At 38.9% G+C, this 16,087-nt stretch overlaps 1 protein-coding gene across 1 annotated transcript in view; it reads left to right on the plus strand.

Annotated features, from left to right (window-relative positions):
* Positions 1–16,087, plus strand: part of SEZ6L (seizure related 6 homolog like) — a gene marked incomplete at its 5' end in the record, with an annotated part of 799,882 nt that overhangs the window by 284,280 nt on the left and 499,515 nt on the right. The window contains one exon of the mRNA XM_086951928.1: positions 7,231–7,396. Within this exon, the coding sequence (XP_086808054.1) occupies positions 7,231–7,396 (166 nt within the window). The remainder of the gene's footprint in view (positions 1–7,230; positions 7,397–16,087) is intronic.

Consider the following 16,087-nt stretch of genomic DNA (forward strand, 5'->3'; position numbering starts at 1 on the left):
TTTCAAGTCCAGATTTAAAAGCGAGATCGGTCAATACAAACTCGGCAGTGCTTAATTTGTGCCAGAGCTTTCCGGTGTTCAGCACCGGCTCTTATTTTACAGGGCCGGGTCTTTCCGATTTTTCTCCTCCAGCAGATCAGCCATCGCCCGGTAATTATTAAAATAATTTCCTGCGCTGCTCTTCTTCTGTGGCTGCTGCCTGGCATGTCTCAGAGGAAGTTCCACCCTTGTCCGTGCATTCTTGAAGAGCCTTGTCATCACGTTAGTTATTACGCCTGCGTTCAAAGAATTTTATTTCATTTGTTTTGAAGAATGGCTGAGGGCGGGCACTTGGCTGAGCTGGGGCCCGTCAGGCTGGAAGGGTGCAGGACTGCCAAAGTGCCAATAAACATTTTAGGAATGCTGAAAATATATGAGCGCCAGCACCAGCATTCAATACAGGTATGAGGTATCATTTTTGTATATAGAATGTACTTGCTTCATTAAAGCAAAAGAGCTGCACGCACCAAAAATAAATAACTTTCCTAGGCACGTTTTTTTAATCTCTTGTCTAGTGTGCTGAGGGCTTCAGATTTATTGCCTTGTAAAATCGGACGTTGGTTGCTAGAGGACAGGCTGTGCTTGAGTCTTATAGTGCACGTGCTGCTCTGCACTCAGTCTAGGTCCGTTTGTTTTTTAGTGAAATAACATGTTAAAGCTGATTGCATCCTGCTCGCAGTAAGCCTGCCAAAATCTTTGTCTACACGAAATGATAATTCTGTCTGGCATGGTTCTGTAATAGTGTAGTGACAAACTTAAGAGTTCGGAGAAGGTAGTAATTTTTTTTAAGGGGCAAAAAACAAGAATTCTCATGTAAATACTTTGCAGGATTTCCCATTTGCTTTTTTTAACTTTAGCATCTTTGCAAATTTCCGAGTCCGCTTGCGTAGGTAGTGTTTGCAGGTTATTGCTTGACTTGTTTAGAATGAATTGTATGACCCATGAAATTTAAAAGACATCATAGGTAGATAATAACCTTAAATTTGAGATAAGGGGGAAACATCAATTCAAAACCAGCAGAGAAACAATGTGATTAGGAAACATAACAAACATTAAATTACTATTAAGAACCTGGTAAGAGATATATAGTGGAACTCTAACAAAGGGATTTTTCTATGTAAAGATTTAGAAAACCAAGCAAGCATTAAACCATTTTTTGAAAAGTCACCCATACTGACTGCATACTTATCACTGCTGGAATATTGTACTAAGAAAAGGGGGTGGTGATGGACAGAGTATCTAAATTAAGCAGAACACTTGTACCCAGTCAACAGATCTGGGCTTGATCCATCACCGTTTTTTAGCTCACTGCACCATCCCAGCTCAGAACCAGGCTACATGCAAATTAGTCTGTCCCTGGCCCAGTGCATCATGGGAACAGGGCAGACCAAACTACCAAGCCAATTGTTTTACTGGGAAGGAAACAAGCTTCCGGGGACCGGTTTCTGGCATTACAGCCGTCTTCGGCCCGGCTTGCTTGAGTGTTCTGTTTAATTCAGATACTCGGTCCATCACCACCCCCCTTTTCTGAATAGTCTTGTCCACCATAAGCGTGGAAGGGTATACTCAGATGTGAGTCCCTTGGTCACTGCACCATCAGGATTCAAGCAAGCCGGGCCGAAGACGGCTGTAATGCCAGAAACCGGTCCCCGGAAGCTTGTTTCCTTTCCAGTTAAAGACTTGGCTTGGTAGTTTGGTCTGTCCTGTTCCCATGATGCACTGGGCCAGGGACAGACTAATTTGCATGTAGCCAGGTGCTGAGCTGGGATGGTGCAGTGAGCTAAAAAAATGGTGATGGATCAAGCCCTGATCTGCTGACGGGGTAGGAGTGTTCTGTTTATTTCAGATACTCTGTCCATCACCACCCCCCTTTTCTGAATCGGAATATTGTACTAAGCAGTGTTCCTTGTCAGAGACTGATGCTGGACTCAGCCCAGCCTCTATGGTACTAAATACCCCCCCCACCCCCCGTCCCCAAAAAAATATTGCGGCTGCAAAACATTGGATTACAGAATAATTTTTCAACATCCTTTTTTACAGAACCTTAATTTTAGGATTTTTTTACACCCCAAACCTACGAATGACCTGGAAAAAATCCACCATATGGGTGGATTTTCCTTTGTTGCTTTGCATTGGTGTGGAAATAAAAGTGTTTTCACAATAAGGAACTGGAATGTCATTTTGGAATGGGGTAAATAACGGCAAAGCCAAAATGCTTTCCATTATCTGCGATCGTTTCTAATTTATGTATTTACTGATATAAAAAGAATGCTGACATAGTTTGCAAATTGAGTTTGTGAAAGAATCAATCCCCTTCCTATTTTCAGAATGTATAGAAGAAGCCTTTAATCTACATGGGAGATTATTTTGCATAAGAAGAAGAAGCAAAAATGAGTGAAATTTTCAAATGATGAAGACTTCTGCCAGACTTTGGCTTGTTATTGCCTTACGGTTACTCCTGTAATGCATAATGAGTAAACTTGCCAGAAAGGTTTGTCTGTAATTTTGTAACTCCAAAAATATGCAATTGTCGGTGAATCGTATGTGCAAAGCTAGAATTCATACATTTCTCTGACTCTAGTGGCAGGGGAAGCAGAGGTTTTTACAGACAGATAAGCATTATGGATATTGTAAAAATGTGCACTACTCTATACATTTATGTAGATCTTCCCACTATTTTTTCCTTTCATAGGAATCAGCACTTTTGTTGCTCATAGTAATGAATGGGGTTTGAGCTGGATACCATTGGCATTGGTATCAGTATTTCCTGGATGCAGTACTATCACAATGTCCCGCACTGGGATCCAGACAGTACCCATAGAAATTGAGGGACTTACTGCAGGAATCAGTAACCACAACCAATTGCCAGGCTAATTCCTTATATTTCCGCTGTTTCCCAAATGAACATTTCACCAGATTTAAACCGGTGAGATACCAGAGTAGAAGGCATTGGGAATTCAGTACTTGCTGCATTACTTGTCATCCCAAATTCGACTTCTATATTTGTTACCAGAAGAAATGGATATCACCTAGCCTCTAGAACGAGGGCCTTGAGTTTTGAAAACCGTAAAAGAGCAATTGGCTTGTGGATATGGGTGGGACCAATAAAGGAAGTGGGTGGATCCTCTGAAGGAAGTGGGCAGAGCCAGGAATGTGGATGGGGCCTCCTAGAAAAATGTGAGCACCTGCACCTAATATTTTACAAGTTAAGCACTGGAACTCGGTAGCTGTGGATTCCTATCTGATTTGGGGATCATGATTACTAGGGCCTCCCTCATAGAGGCCGGTAAGGCCTGCAAATTGTAAGGCCTCATTATACACCTCTAATAGGCGGTCTATAGGTGCAAACCACCTATATAACTCAGAAGGGAAGCTGTCGCTGCCTGAGCTTTTACCTGGTTTTAAACCCTGTATTTCTTTCTTTATTTCTTTATTGAATTTATAAGGCGCAACTGCTACCCAAAAAGGGTTTCCCCGTGCCTGGATAGAACTGGAAGCAGAAGAGAGGAGGTGGGAAGAAGATACTGATTAAATAACCAGGTCTTCAAAGAACTGCGAAAACAGGTGTAAACGGTTTCTTTATGGATAGCAAGAGGGAGAGTATTCCAAAGAATCGGGCCAAGATATGAAAAAGACAGACCACCCATCCTAGCAAGTAGTGGAACGATGATGGCGGGTAGGGACATAAGGGCAGACAAGAGATTGCAGGTATTGTGGTGCTGAACCCAGTTTGATCTTAAACATATAGCTCAGGGCTTTGAATTTTATATGGTTTTCCACCATGTGCCAATGTAGGTCACGGAGATAGCCAGAGATGGGAGTAATTCTTGGAACTCTGCAAAGGAGTCTTGCTGCAGAGTTCTGAACCAGCTACAGTCTACGGGTCACAGCCTTGTTCGCACCCAGAAAAAGGACATTCCCATGATCCAGCCGTGAGGGGATAAGGACATGTACCACTGTTTTCTGGGTGGTATTAGGTAGCATCCAAAGGATCTTCCTAAGCCATTTAAGATGGTAAAACAAATGGCTGCGACCTTGACTGCTTGATGATGCATGGTCAAAGAGTCATCAATATGAACGCCCAGGTTACGGACATGGCTGGAAGGCTGCGGAAGAGCACCCATTTCGGCATGCCAGTGTAGCGGGCCCCAAAGATCTTTCTCTTGACCAAGGGTTAAGACCTCGGTTTTATCACCATTTAGTTTCAGATAGTTCTGGTTCATCCATGTTGCAATTCGCATGAGACCCGACTGAAGACAGGATGTGGAGCAGGGGTCACACCGTGAGAGTGAAAAGATGATCTGAGAGTCATCAGCGTAGGTAAACAGGGTCACACCGGCCTGTTCGACAATGGCAGCTCACATAAGGTGATGGATGGCTACTGGAACTATCTGTGGCAGAAAAAATATGAAATGTACGGCAATCCAGAAAAGAGACAATCCAGTCCAAGGCATAGCCACAAATGCCTAAGGACCTCAGTGTGTTTACTAGTATGGGGTGGGAGATGGTATCGAACGCCGCGCTGAGGTCTAACAATATGAGCGCCATGGTGTCTCCAACACAGGAAAGATCAAGTTGCTTAAGAATTGAAATTGGTAATGGATCATTAGGAGAACCGGACTTTATTTTATCTAAAATGATAGTAAGAGAGTCCAAATTAAGAAGGGGCCAGGATTCTAGAACGGGAAAGGTAGTGTAGAGCTCCGTAACAAGTTCTGATTGTGATGTGACAGCAGTCAAACTAGGAGAAGGAAGTAAAAGGTTAGTGGTTGTAGAACGTGATTGTATGGGCCTGTTCAAAGGAGAGTTAGCAATTTCAAGGTAGATCTTCTCAATTTTATGTGTAAAGAATTGGGCAAGATCTTCACACTGATTATTGTTTAATGGCGAGGGTTTCCTATAGTTTCTGATCCAGCATGCTTTTTTACCAGACCGAAAAGTGTTTTTGAGCTATTAGTGGCATCTGTGATGGTTTGGGAAACAAAATTGGCCCTAACAGTATTGCAGAGGTTATGGTGTATTTTTTTAGCCTTTTTATAGGCATCTTTGAGATCAGGTGCATAATCCCTTCGCCATTTAGGTTCTAATACTTTATATTTAGATTTCTCAACTTTTAAAGTATCGTTGAACAATGTAATGTCTCCATTAGATCCTCTCTAGTGTGCTCGTAGCATTTAACAAAGCATTCCCCTCTTTCTCTAACCAGGGAAGACCAAGAGAAGTAAAAAATTCCCCGAATAAACTCCAGGGGCGGGGAGAATTGTTTTATATACACCTTAGCCAGGTGATCCGTCAAAATGCCAAGGTTCGCCATTTGGTTATATACCGCAGTCCCATCAGCCATCTGCATTTGTATTATAGGTAATATTGGCTTCTCATTCTTTATCAATTTGGTGAGTAAAGCACCTGCTTTATCTCCTCCCATATGCAAGCAATGCCAGTACGCTGTATGATTAAATTTTTCTAAGCGGTGCAAGGGCTCCAATAGTTCCCTGTGGGCTGCGCACTACTCATCTATGCAATGGGGATTTGCGGGGAAGCTGCATTGCATCCTCAAATGCGAGGCAGTGCGCGCAACAAAATTCGTTTTATTTATTTAAATGTCTACTTACCTGTAAAACTCCGTAATCCATACATTCCTACCCCCCACCCTGCCCCTCCCCCTCCCCACTTCACCACCCTGCGGAATCTCTACAACGAAGGCTTTCAAATTGGAAGCTAAACGATTCCTTATGAACACATTTACCCTTAGAAGGATAGGCTCACTTGCTCGTTGACATTGCTCCCACTATCATGGTGCTTCCATTTGTAATGGCTCTTCTTTAATGCACACAGTGACCCCCCTTGTTGCCCGTGTACACTTGCCTATTGTATTGCCCTCCTGGGCGCAATTGTCCCGCATTCTGTAACCATTCCAGTTTTTTTTTCTCTCTCACTCTCTACCGGATGTCGATATGCATTTATGTTCTTCCGCCCATCATATTGTAGAGCGCTCTGATATCCTTCGGGATCTTGTTCATGCTATAAAAAACTTTATAAATAAAATAAATAAATAAACTGCCTTCAACCTTCAAAACAGGAGGGTAAATCGTAGAAGGACAGGAAATACCTCATGCAGGTGGACCGCAGAACCAATGCTCTTTATTAAACGATTCCCTTTTTCCTAACTCCCACAAGCAAGGAAATGCAAACTTACTTTTGTTGCTATCATGCTTACAAAAATGTAAAATAAGATAACGTAGTTTCTATTATAGTATCAAACAACGGATTTTATTTTTTTAAACCACGTAGATTCCCATAGGTAATGAAAATTATGTAGCTGCTCAACTGTAATAGGTTATTACAGTTGAGTTGTGACATCAAAATGCCTTCTGCAAGCAGGCAAGTGGGAAGGCAGGCCACAGAGTTTCATTGCTGCTGCAGTTTCAACAAAGAAAATGCACCCTGACCTTCCCTTCTTCTGATCAGTTGTTCTAAAATGTCCAGTGATCAGACGAAATGAGAAACTTATGATTACAAGTTTATTTTATGTAAACGATAGGTTACAGCAGGAAAGACAGAATCTCTCTGCATGTTTCTTCTGCACATTCTGAGTTATAGTATCTTTCAATATGATTTAAGGAAAACTGATTTTAATGTCTTCTTGCATCAAGTTGCTAAGTGCTTTTTGGTGGTTTTAGTTTCATACTTTCTATTGTGCTCTTATTCATCATGTCTGCAACCATACTATATCTTTCATATGAAAGAGCAGCCGCCAAGGATTTAACCTCTTCGCCGCTAATGACAAGGGTAACTCGTCATGGACTTTCCATTGATTTCAATGGAAATTGCATCAGAAGAGTAATTGTACCTTAGCGCTAAAGGGGTTAAGCAGTTTGTGGGAAGGGTGATAGTGTGAATTAAAATACCCTCTGTTGTACAATAAAAGGATATTCTAAGCCTCCTCGGAGTCCCATTACCTTATGAAGGAACTCGACCTTCGACCGTGGTCAAATAAACTTCTCAGTGACTTTCAATATCCCTTTGATGTACGGCATGGAGGTACTTTATCATATATATAGCTGATGGAGGGGTTCCTCTAAAAGTCAGCTAATGTGCTTTATTGTCCTGTGTTTATATCTCTTAAATGACATAATTTGACAACCAGTTTGTAATTTGCTCCATAACATCCCTTGCGTTGCTTATCCTCAGCACCATGTGGAGGGACAGTTCACAATGCCACAATCGGAAGAGTTTTGTCCCCCAATTATCCAGGAAACTACAGCAACGATCTTCATTGTGTGTGGCATATCGAAGCGCCCGAGCATCAGAAACTGCATCTGCACTTTGAGAAACTTTTAATGGCTGAAAAAGACAGGTAAGCATCAAGTCTTTCAGTTTCAATAATGTATTTTTCATTCGTTTTTTCATTTTGTAGATATTGAAGTGGATTTGAAATTTTCACAGCTGCGTAAATTGTGTACAGTCGTCTTGGAAGGCGTGTTGTGTTATTTTTGCAACGCACATCTCTTGGATGAATAAAGTAGCCCTTTCCGTACTTTAAATAACAAGTAAACAAGTACTTTTAAAGAGCACAAGAAGCAAATTAGATCAATAAGGCGACGCTCGTTGCCATGACGATGATATAGATGCTAATTAAATAGAGATGATATTTAAATTAGTATTTAAAGATGTGAGCACTTTCAGCAATAGGGAATATGATTATGTGTCTGTGTAATAGGCAATTACTCTCAAAAGGAAGCACTCCAGAAAACAAATATTTTCTAATTAAGTAGTCATGTTTTTCCATATTGCAATACAGCACAGAGCTTATTAGGTAATCGCACATTTCAAATTTAACCCTCTCTCTATTGTTCTGAAACACACAACTAAGATCAAAGCAAGCATGTATGTGAGTCAGTGGTGGAGTGGGGTTGACTTCCTCTGTTAGAGGAAACCCGAGTTGCAGGGCTTGTGTATCTTGATGCCTTCTCTTCTGAAATTTAGGCTTTTTGCTTATCTGTAAAAAAACGCAGATTTAAAATGAGTTTATCGTTTCTTCATTTAAAATGGACTGTCCAATGATTTAGAAAAAAATATTTAGAAATAATATGTCATGTAAAATGTCTATTGATGAGAGTGTGGATTTGGAGGGCCAATGATGTTAGCGTGTCGAATAAAATGAATCCAAAAACAACAATTAATGGACAGAATGCAGAACAATGTCTTACATACACCCCAGTACAGAGATCTGGGCCTAAATCCATTGTTTTTTTGCACTCCACACCACCCCAGTTCAGACATGGCCATATGCAAATCAGCCTTGACCCTGTAGCTCATGGGAACAGTCCAGCCCGAACTGCCAAGCCATGTCTTCCCTGGACCGGAATCAAGCATCCCAGGACCGGTTTCTGGCTATCAGCCGTCTTCAGCCAGGATAGCTTGACTCCAGTGGTGTGGAGAGCACAGGACTCACGTCTGAGAATACCCTTCCCACTCGGGGTGAGAAATGCAAAAACAACAATGGATCACTGACAGAATTTCGACCTCATAAATATCGACCTACAAGAATATCGAGTCAACAATATCGAGGGCAAAAATATCGACATCCTATCTACAACATGGTAAGTACAAAAATATCGAAAAAATAATATAGATGTAAAAAATATCGATGTTAAAAATATCGATTTTTTTTTAATATATAAATGTAAAATTAAGTATATAACACTATTAAATAAAATATACATATTTAAAAGTATCTAATAATGTTTACAATTAATAAATAATACATATATATTAATAATAAATTAATTAAATATGTACAGTAAATATCTAATATATATGTACTGAACAATAAGTATTAATAATTATTTTACTAATTTATAAATTAATGAAATATATTCTAATTTACTAATACATTTACAAACATAAAACAATAACATAAATAAAATGTAAGTAATATAAAAAATAAAATAAACATTTGATATTTTAACAATTAATTATATAAAACGTTGGATAGCGTAAGGGTAAAAATTACTATTCCTACTCCAGAGAGTGCAACAGTAGGGAAAACTGACCCTGAACCCAAAAAACACCCCTTTACCCAAGAACTGAAAACTGACCCTGAACCCTAAAAATACCCCTTTACCCAAAAACTGAAAACTGACCCTGAACACTAAAAAAAACCCTTTACCCAAAAACTGAAAACTGACCCTGAACACTAAAAATACCCCTTTACCCAAAAACTGAAAACTGACCCTGAACACTAAAAATACCCCTTTACCCAAAAACTGAAAACTGACCCTGAACCCAAAAAATACCCCTTTACCCAAGAACTGAAAACTGACCCTGAACCCTAAAAATACCCCTTTACCCAAAAGCAGAAAACTGACCCTGAACCCTAAAAATACCCCTTTACCCAAAAACTGAAAACTGACCCTAAACCCTAAAAATACCCCTTTACCCAAAAACTGAAAACTGACCCTGAACCCTAAAAATACCCCTTTACCCAAGAACTGAAAACTGACCCTGAACCCTAAAAATACCCCTTTACCCAAAAACTGAAAACTGACCCTGAACCCTAAAAATACCCCTTTACCCAAGAACTGAAAACTGACCCTGAACCTTAAAAAAACCCTTTACCCAAAAACTCAAAACTGACCCTGAACACTAAAAATACCCCTTTACCCAAAAACCCAAAACTGACCCTGAACCCTAAAAATACTCCTTTACCCAAACTTAATTAATATTATTTAATTAGCAATTAATTATTAATTAACAATAACAATAAAGTAAATATATTAGCACATTAGCTGTAATTAATATAATTTAATAATTAATATATTTTTCCCCAATTAATTAATTAACAGTAACTAAAAATTATATATATAAAAAAATTACTCTAATTAATGTAATTAACTAATTAATATTTTTTAATTACCAATTAATTAATAATTTAAAATATGTACACAATTATATTAATTAATTAACTAATTAATATTAATTATTTGCCAATTAATTATTTATAAATATTTAAAAACATATATTAATTAATTAATTATTATTAAATTACTCCCCACCCTATTCCCCTATAAACCGACATCCCGCTACAGAAAATATATATCAATTAATCAATTATTTTTTCCCAATTAATCAATATTAATTAGCAATTAATTATAATTAATTAATTAATCCTACTAATTATTAATCAACTTACCATAATTAAATTACTTCCCACCCTATTCCCCTATAAACCCACAACCCGCTACAGAACATATTTATCAATTAATAAATTAATTAAAATTATTTTCCTATTATTTTCAAATAATTACCAATTAATTATAATTTATTAATAAATCCTACTAATTAATAATCAATTTACCATAATTAAATTACTTCCCACCCTATTCCCCTATAAACCCACAACCCGCTCCGGTACAAAAACATAAAATTTACTTATACATTTATTTATTATTATATAAAATTTATACACATATAATAGTAATTATTTTAAATACTTAAATTAAACATATAACACATACATAATAAAAAACTATAAAATAATACAAATATCGATATTAGTGTCATCGAAATTAGTAACATCGATATATATGCTATCGATATTACTAACTTCGATATTACTTACATCGATATTAAGTATTTCGATATTACTTACCTTGGGTCGATATTCTGACCTACGATATTCTTGCCTTCGATATTATGCTCCTTCGATATTTCAGACTCGATATTATGGTAGGTCGATATTTCCTACTCGATATTTTGACTGTGTACCACAACAATTAATGGACAGAATGCAGAACAATGTCATACATTCACCCCAGTACAGAGACCATGAGGCACAGGGTCAAGGCTTATTTGCATATAGCCAGTGTCTGACCTAGGGTGGTGTGGAGTGCAAAAAAAGATGGATTTAGGCCCAGATCTTTGTACTGGGGTGAATGTAAGACATTGTTCTGCATTCTGTCCATCAACTGTGTTTTTTGGAATAAAATGAATCGACACCTTGTTGCGGCATTCAAGTAAAATTTTTCCTTTAACTCATTAATAAGACACTGTCTATAGAGGTAGAAACAAGTAACACGAAATGGGTGTTATAATTATTAGGTATACCATTCCTCCTATCAAAAGGATGCCAATCTAATGGGTAATTCCAATCAAGGACGCTAATCTAGTATCATTATTTAGGTCTCACTGACTGTAATCTTCTGTTAAAATGGAATAGAGTGACAACTGTCACTTTCCATCTTTTGAAATAAAGCCCTCCGCTGTGCAGTTGAGGTAAGAGGCCCTGAGCTGGTTACACATGAGCACACACACATGTACATAACTTGCGTCCCGGCTGAGCGAGTATGACTAAAATCTACATCATCATTTCACAATGGAGAAAAGGAGCGGAATTTTGTAATGTAGTCCAGTACACTTCCTCTCCAGGCTTACATAATAGATTCAGTGGTTGGACCATTTGGCTAAATCAATAGAACTTAAATATCAAGAGAGTCACCACCACTGCCAACAGCCAAAAAAATAAAAAATAAAACTATATTAAAACATTGTTCATTTACTGTGTTTGCTGGGTTGGAGAGCAGGCACAAACTGCCAGTCTACCTGGGAGTGCAAATATACAACGCTCAGACCAATCCTGATGCTGCTTTCATGCAGCATCAGGATTGACCGCTGGGGATTCTGGGAGCCTGTGCCTGCAGTGCACGGAGCCAGATGAAATGCTGAAGCCAGATCGGAGTGTGGATTCAGGTAAGTAATTTATTATTATCTATATATATAAAAACGAACGTATGTCTGTCCGTTTGTCCTTCATGCATTACTACACCATTCATCCGATCGGCATGAAACTTTGGGAAGTTTTGAGTACACTCCCGCAAATGTTTCTGGCAAAAAAATAAAAATAATTAAAAAAAATTGTTAAAAGTTGTTGAGTACACTCCCGCAAAGGTTTCTGGCAAATAAAATGAAACATTTGATAAATATTGGCCCCCCTGGCCACCCAGGGCCCTCATAATATTTCCAATACTGAACGTTTACAGTTTCCGGTGCGACTTGCTTTTGCAATGACCATCAACAAAGCACAAGGACAATCGCTGCAAGTGTGTGGACTAGATTTGGAGAATCCGTGCTTCTCACATGGAGTAACTGTATGCGGCCAGCTCACGCGTCGGAAAACCTTCTGATTTATTCGTGTACGCACCAGACGAAAAAACAAAAAATACTGTGTATCCACAAGCACTCGAATAAATAAACAGAATTAAAACAACACTTTAAAATGTTTTCCATATTAAAATGAATATGTTTCAATAACAATGAAACAATGTAAATTGAATGTTATCATAACAAGTTTCCTTGAATTTCCTTTCTTCTGAGATCGCAGCAACGCGCGACGGGTAAGCTAGTTCAAAATAAAGAATTGTCCATCTTCGGTTCCCTCCCCCACCACCACTCTGCCCAGATACCCGCTGCTACTGATCAAGAGTGGAATTGAAATCATATGCTAATTAAGGGTATCTTTTTCAGGATGTATAATCTCTCACCAACCCAGGTGGCATGCTTAATCATCGTGCTTTGCCTCTCACTTTGTGGGTGCTGCAATACCCAGCGACCACACAGGATCTTTTTCTGCGATTTTTTTTAACCCTGCCTGATGTTTGCCATTGCTTGGGATAATGCCCTTATCTCTGGCTTAGTTAGGGGAGGAGTAGGTTGGGAAAAAAATAAAATAAAATTGGCTACAGGTAACCATGTTAGGCAGACTTTATTCTTAGCTGTTGTTCGTTCCAAAATTACAAATCATAGATGAACCAAAACGAGATAAGTTATCTACCTGTGGTTCTATCTAGAGGTTGACATGTTTTTACCCTTTTAGCATAATGCGTCTCTGGCAATTCTTCAGGACCAAATTGATATAGCCTTAATCTGCAACAGTAGTCTTTCAATGGTTTGTGGTTCTGTGCCCCTCAGAGTGCCTAAAACACGTTAATTATAAGTGAAGAAAATAAAAATATAGGAGCTCACAGTGGAGTCCTGGGTGCCCCTGAGCAGGAGCTGGAGGAGCAGTTTAGCAAAGAAGCCTGAAGTGAATCATACCCTGCTTCTGGAGTCCCAGCAAGTTAATTTCTATTCCAGTGTTGAAATCTGTGATCAAGTAATTTAGCAGAATGGCACGCCCATTAACCATATCCAATCTAACTTAGCCTGGTACCTGCACACAGTTCACCAGTTACAGATGGGATCTTAAATACATTGATTATAATCTGTGCAGGATTTATACATTAATTTATCAGTACTTATAAATTAATTGGGCAATGTTAGACCTGGCACGTTTGACAAGTTTACCACCAAACCTTTCACATTTTGCCTCCTATTTTTCTGACCAAGATTATGTTGGTTATAGGATTCTGGGCACTTTACCACTGCTGATCAATGCTAAAGTGCAAATGGTCTGTATATAAATGATTACAATAATTGGTTATCCATGATTGGCATATTTGATTTACTAGTAAGTCTCTAGTAAAATGCACCATGTGTGCCTGGGCCTGTAAATCAAATGCATGTTCGGTGACAGTTTACTCAGGGCTATCATGAGAGCTTTTTCAATCAGATGGGTTATATGAAAATTCCAGTTTTCCTACTGATCTCACAAAAATGGCATACCTAGATATCAGAAAATGTGCATTGTATCACTAGTGAGCCTGGGAGAACCACTTCCAGCCCACCTCAAGTGGTACTGTAGTTGACTTGCCCCAGTTTACTTTGAGAGGCATTCTTATCAACCCTTAATATTTTCATCAGTTGTAACCTCTGAATAGAAAGTAGCATGTCATCTACATACTAAGAGATGCAGTCTTGCAGTCCGACATCCCATAATGACCTAAGTGGCAAAGGTATGCCAAGATGTAGGTACCATGATCACTGTGTCACTGGATCCAAGCTCTACCTGGCTGAGTGCATAACTGGGGTGAAACCAGTCCAGAGTTGCTTGTGTTCCAGTACTAGAAGGACCAGGCATGGCAGTTCAGGCTGAACTGTTCCCATGAGGAAATATGTAAATACTGTTTTGCATATAGCTGGGTCCAAACTGAGGTCATATGGTGACCAAAGAATGATGAGTGGGAGTGCTACCCCAAGCTATTGCCAGTGGGTAGACTTATTGTAAGCAGCCTCCCATAACCTTTTGTGTGTTTCTGAATATAAAGTACCATGTCATCTGCATACTAAGAGTTGCAGCCTTCCAGTTGGACCCCCTGTTTAATGCCCTACACCTGTGAGCATCGTGTCATATCCACCTTGCCAGTGGCTCCATATTTTGAGAAAAAAGATAGAGACAGGGTGCAACCCTGCCCCATGCCAAGCTCTATGGGGAAAGACCTGGAGAGCATTACATTTACCGATACTCTGGCCCTAAGGAAGCGGTACAAAAGTTTGACACAGGTGCAAATATAAGGGCCAAAGTTGATTCTCTCTAGAACATAGTGGAGAAAAGGCCACTCGAAAGAGTCTAAGACCTTATCAAAATCCACCAGGACTAAAGCATCAGTTCTCTGCTCTTATTCATGCGCACAAATACCACCTACGAGCATTGTAGATAATGCCGGGTTCCCTTTTTTGCATAAACCCATTTTGGTCTAGGTTCATCAAAGAGCCCACCACTTCGACCAATCTGTTTGCAAGGAGATTAACTTATATTTTGACCTCAATATTGATCAATGAAAATGGTCTGTGTGATGCACTGTCAAAAAGTGCCTTATCAGTCTTATGAATTAATGCAATTATGGCCCCACAAAAATACTTAGGAAACTTGTCATCTGTAGGGCTTTGTCAAACATAGTTAATGTAGGACAGATCGAGAGGCATTTAATTTTACAAATTCAAGAGTAAACTCATCAGGGTCCAACTCCTTCCAGGTTGCCCTAGTCTCAATAGCCACCATCAGCTCTTCTTCATTGATTGGGAGATCTAACTCATTTCCCACCGGACCAGATGGTTTGGCCCTGATCAAATCATTCCCTATTAGATTTTAGTTTACCAACATCCTTGGTGGATGGGAAGAGTATAGCCTCTAATTACCAAATGCTTTCTTTATACCCATTGAATCACAAACTAGCCCCCCAGAAAGATCATGAACTTTGAGTATAAATCTGGTGGGAACTTCTTTATTGGCTCACTAGTATATCAGTTTCCATGTTTTGGCTCAGAACTCATACATTTTGTGTTGGAAGAAAGCCTCATTATTGTACTAGTGGCTGAAACATGCTGACCAGTTAAAGTGGATAACGAAGAACAATTTTTCATCTTCACTATATCCCACTCTGTTTTTAACTGTGTTCAAGGGGATCACTGAAATAATATCGAACCCATTAATATCGACTTGCAAAAATATAGATGAGAAAATATCGAGGGACAAAATATCGAGTTTCTATCTTTATACAGGTAAGTACAAAAATATCGGCTCTAAAATATCGACTGTAAATAATATAGACTGTCAAAATATCGTTTTTTTATATGTCTTTAAATTAAGTTAAAACTAATAAAAAAATAAATATATTTTATATAAACTTAGTTAAAATGATTAAATAAATGTAATATTAATAAATAATTAATGTAAATTACAAAAAAATATATTAAATATATATATATATATATATATATATATAAACTCCAGAGTCTCCATTTTGCCGGGGGCCCCCAATCCTGCAGGGCGGGCTCAACAACCAGGAATGGAGATCCTGGAAACTTGCGTTACAGCCACAAAAGAAATGAGCCCAACACCGTCTTCCAGAGAAGCTGACTTTATTCGTCTGCATTGCGGGTCAAAGGAACACTCTTCAGTCCTTACGCGTTTCGGCGTGGTCTACGCCTTGATCACAGGTGAGTGCTTTTTATGATCTCCAAGTGGTCACGTGTCTTTCGTTTTGACACTGCATATCCCAGAATGCACTTGAATATTCTGTTGTACCGTGCATAGATGAATACCTCATTTCTTGTAGCATCAGTGGCTTACATGGTATCTGCTGTCACGTACTTAGTCTTTTGAAAGTGC

This window comes from Lissotriton vulgaris, unplaced genomic scaffold (genome assembly GCF_964263255.1).
Source record: "Lissotriton vulgaris unplaced genomic scaffold, aLisVul1.2 SCAFFOLD_908, whole genome shotgun sequence".
NCBI classification, from domain to species: Eukaryota; Metazoa; Chordata; class Amphibia; order Caudata; family Salamandridae; genus Lissotriton; species Lissotriton vulgaris.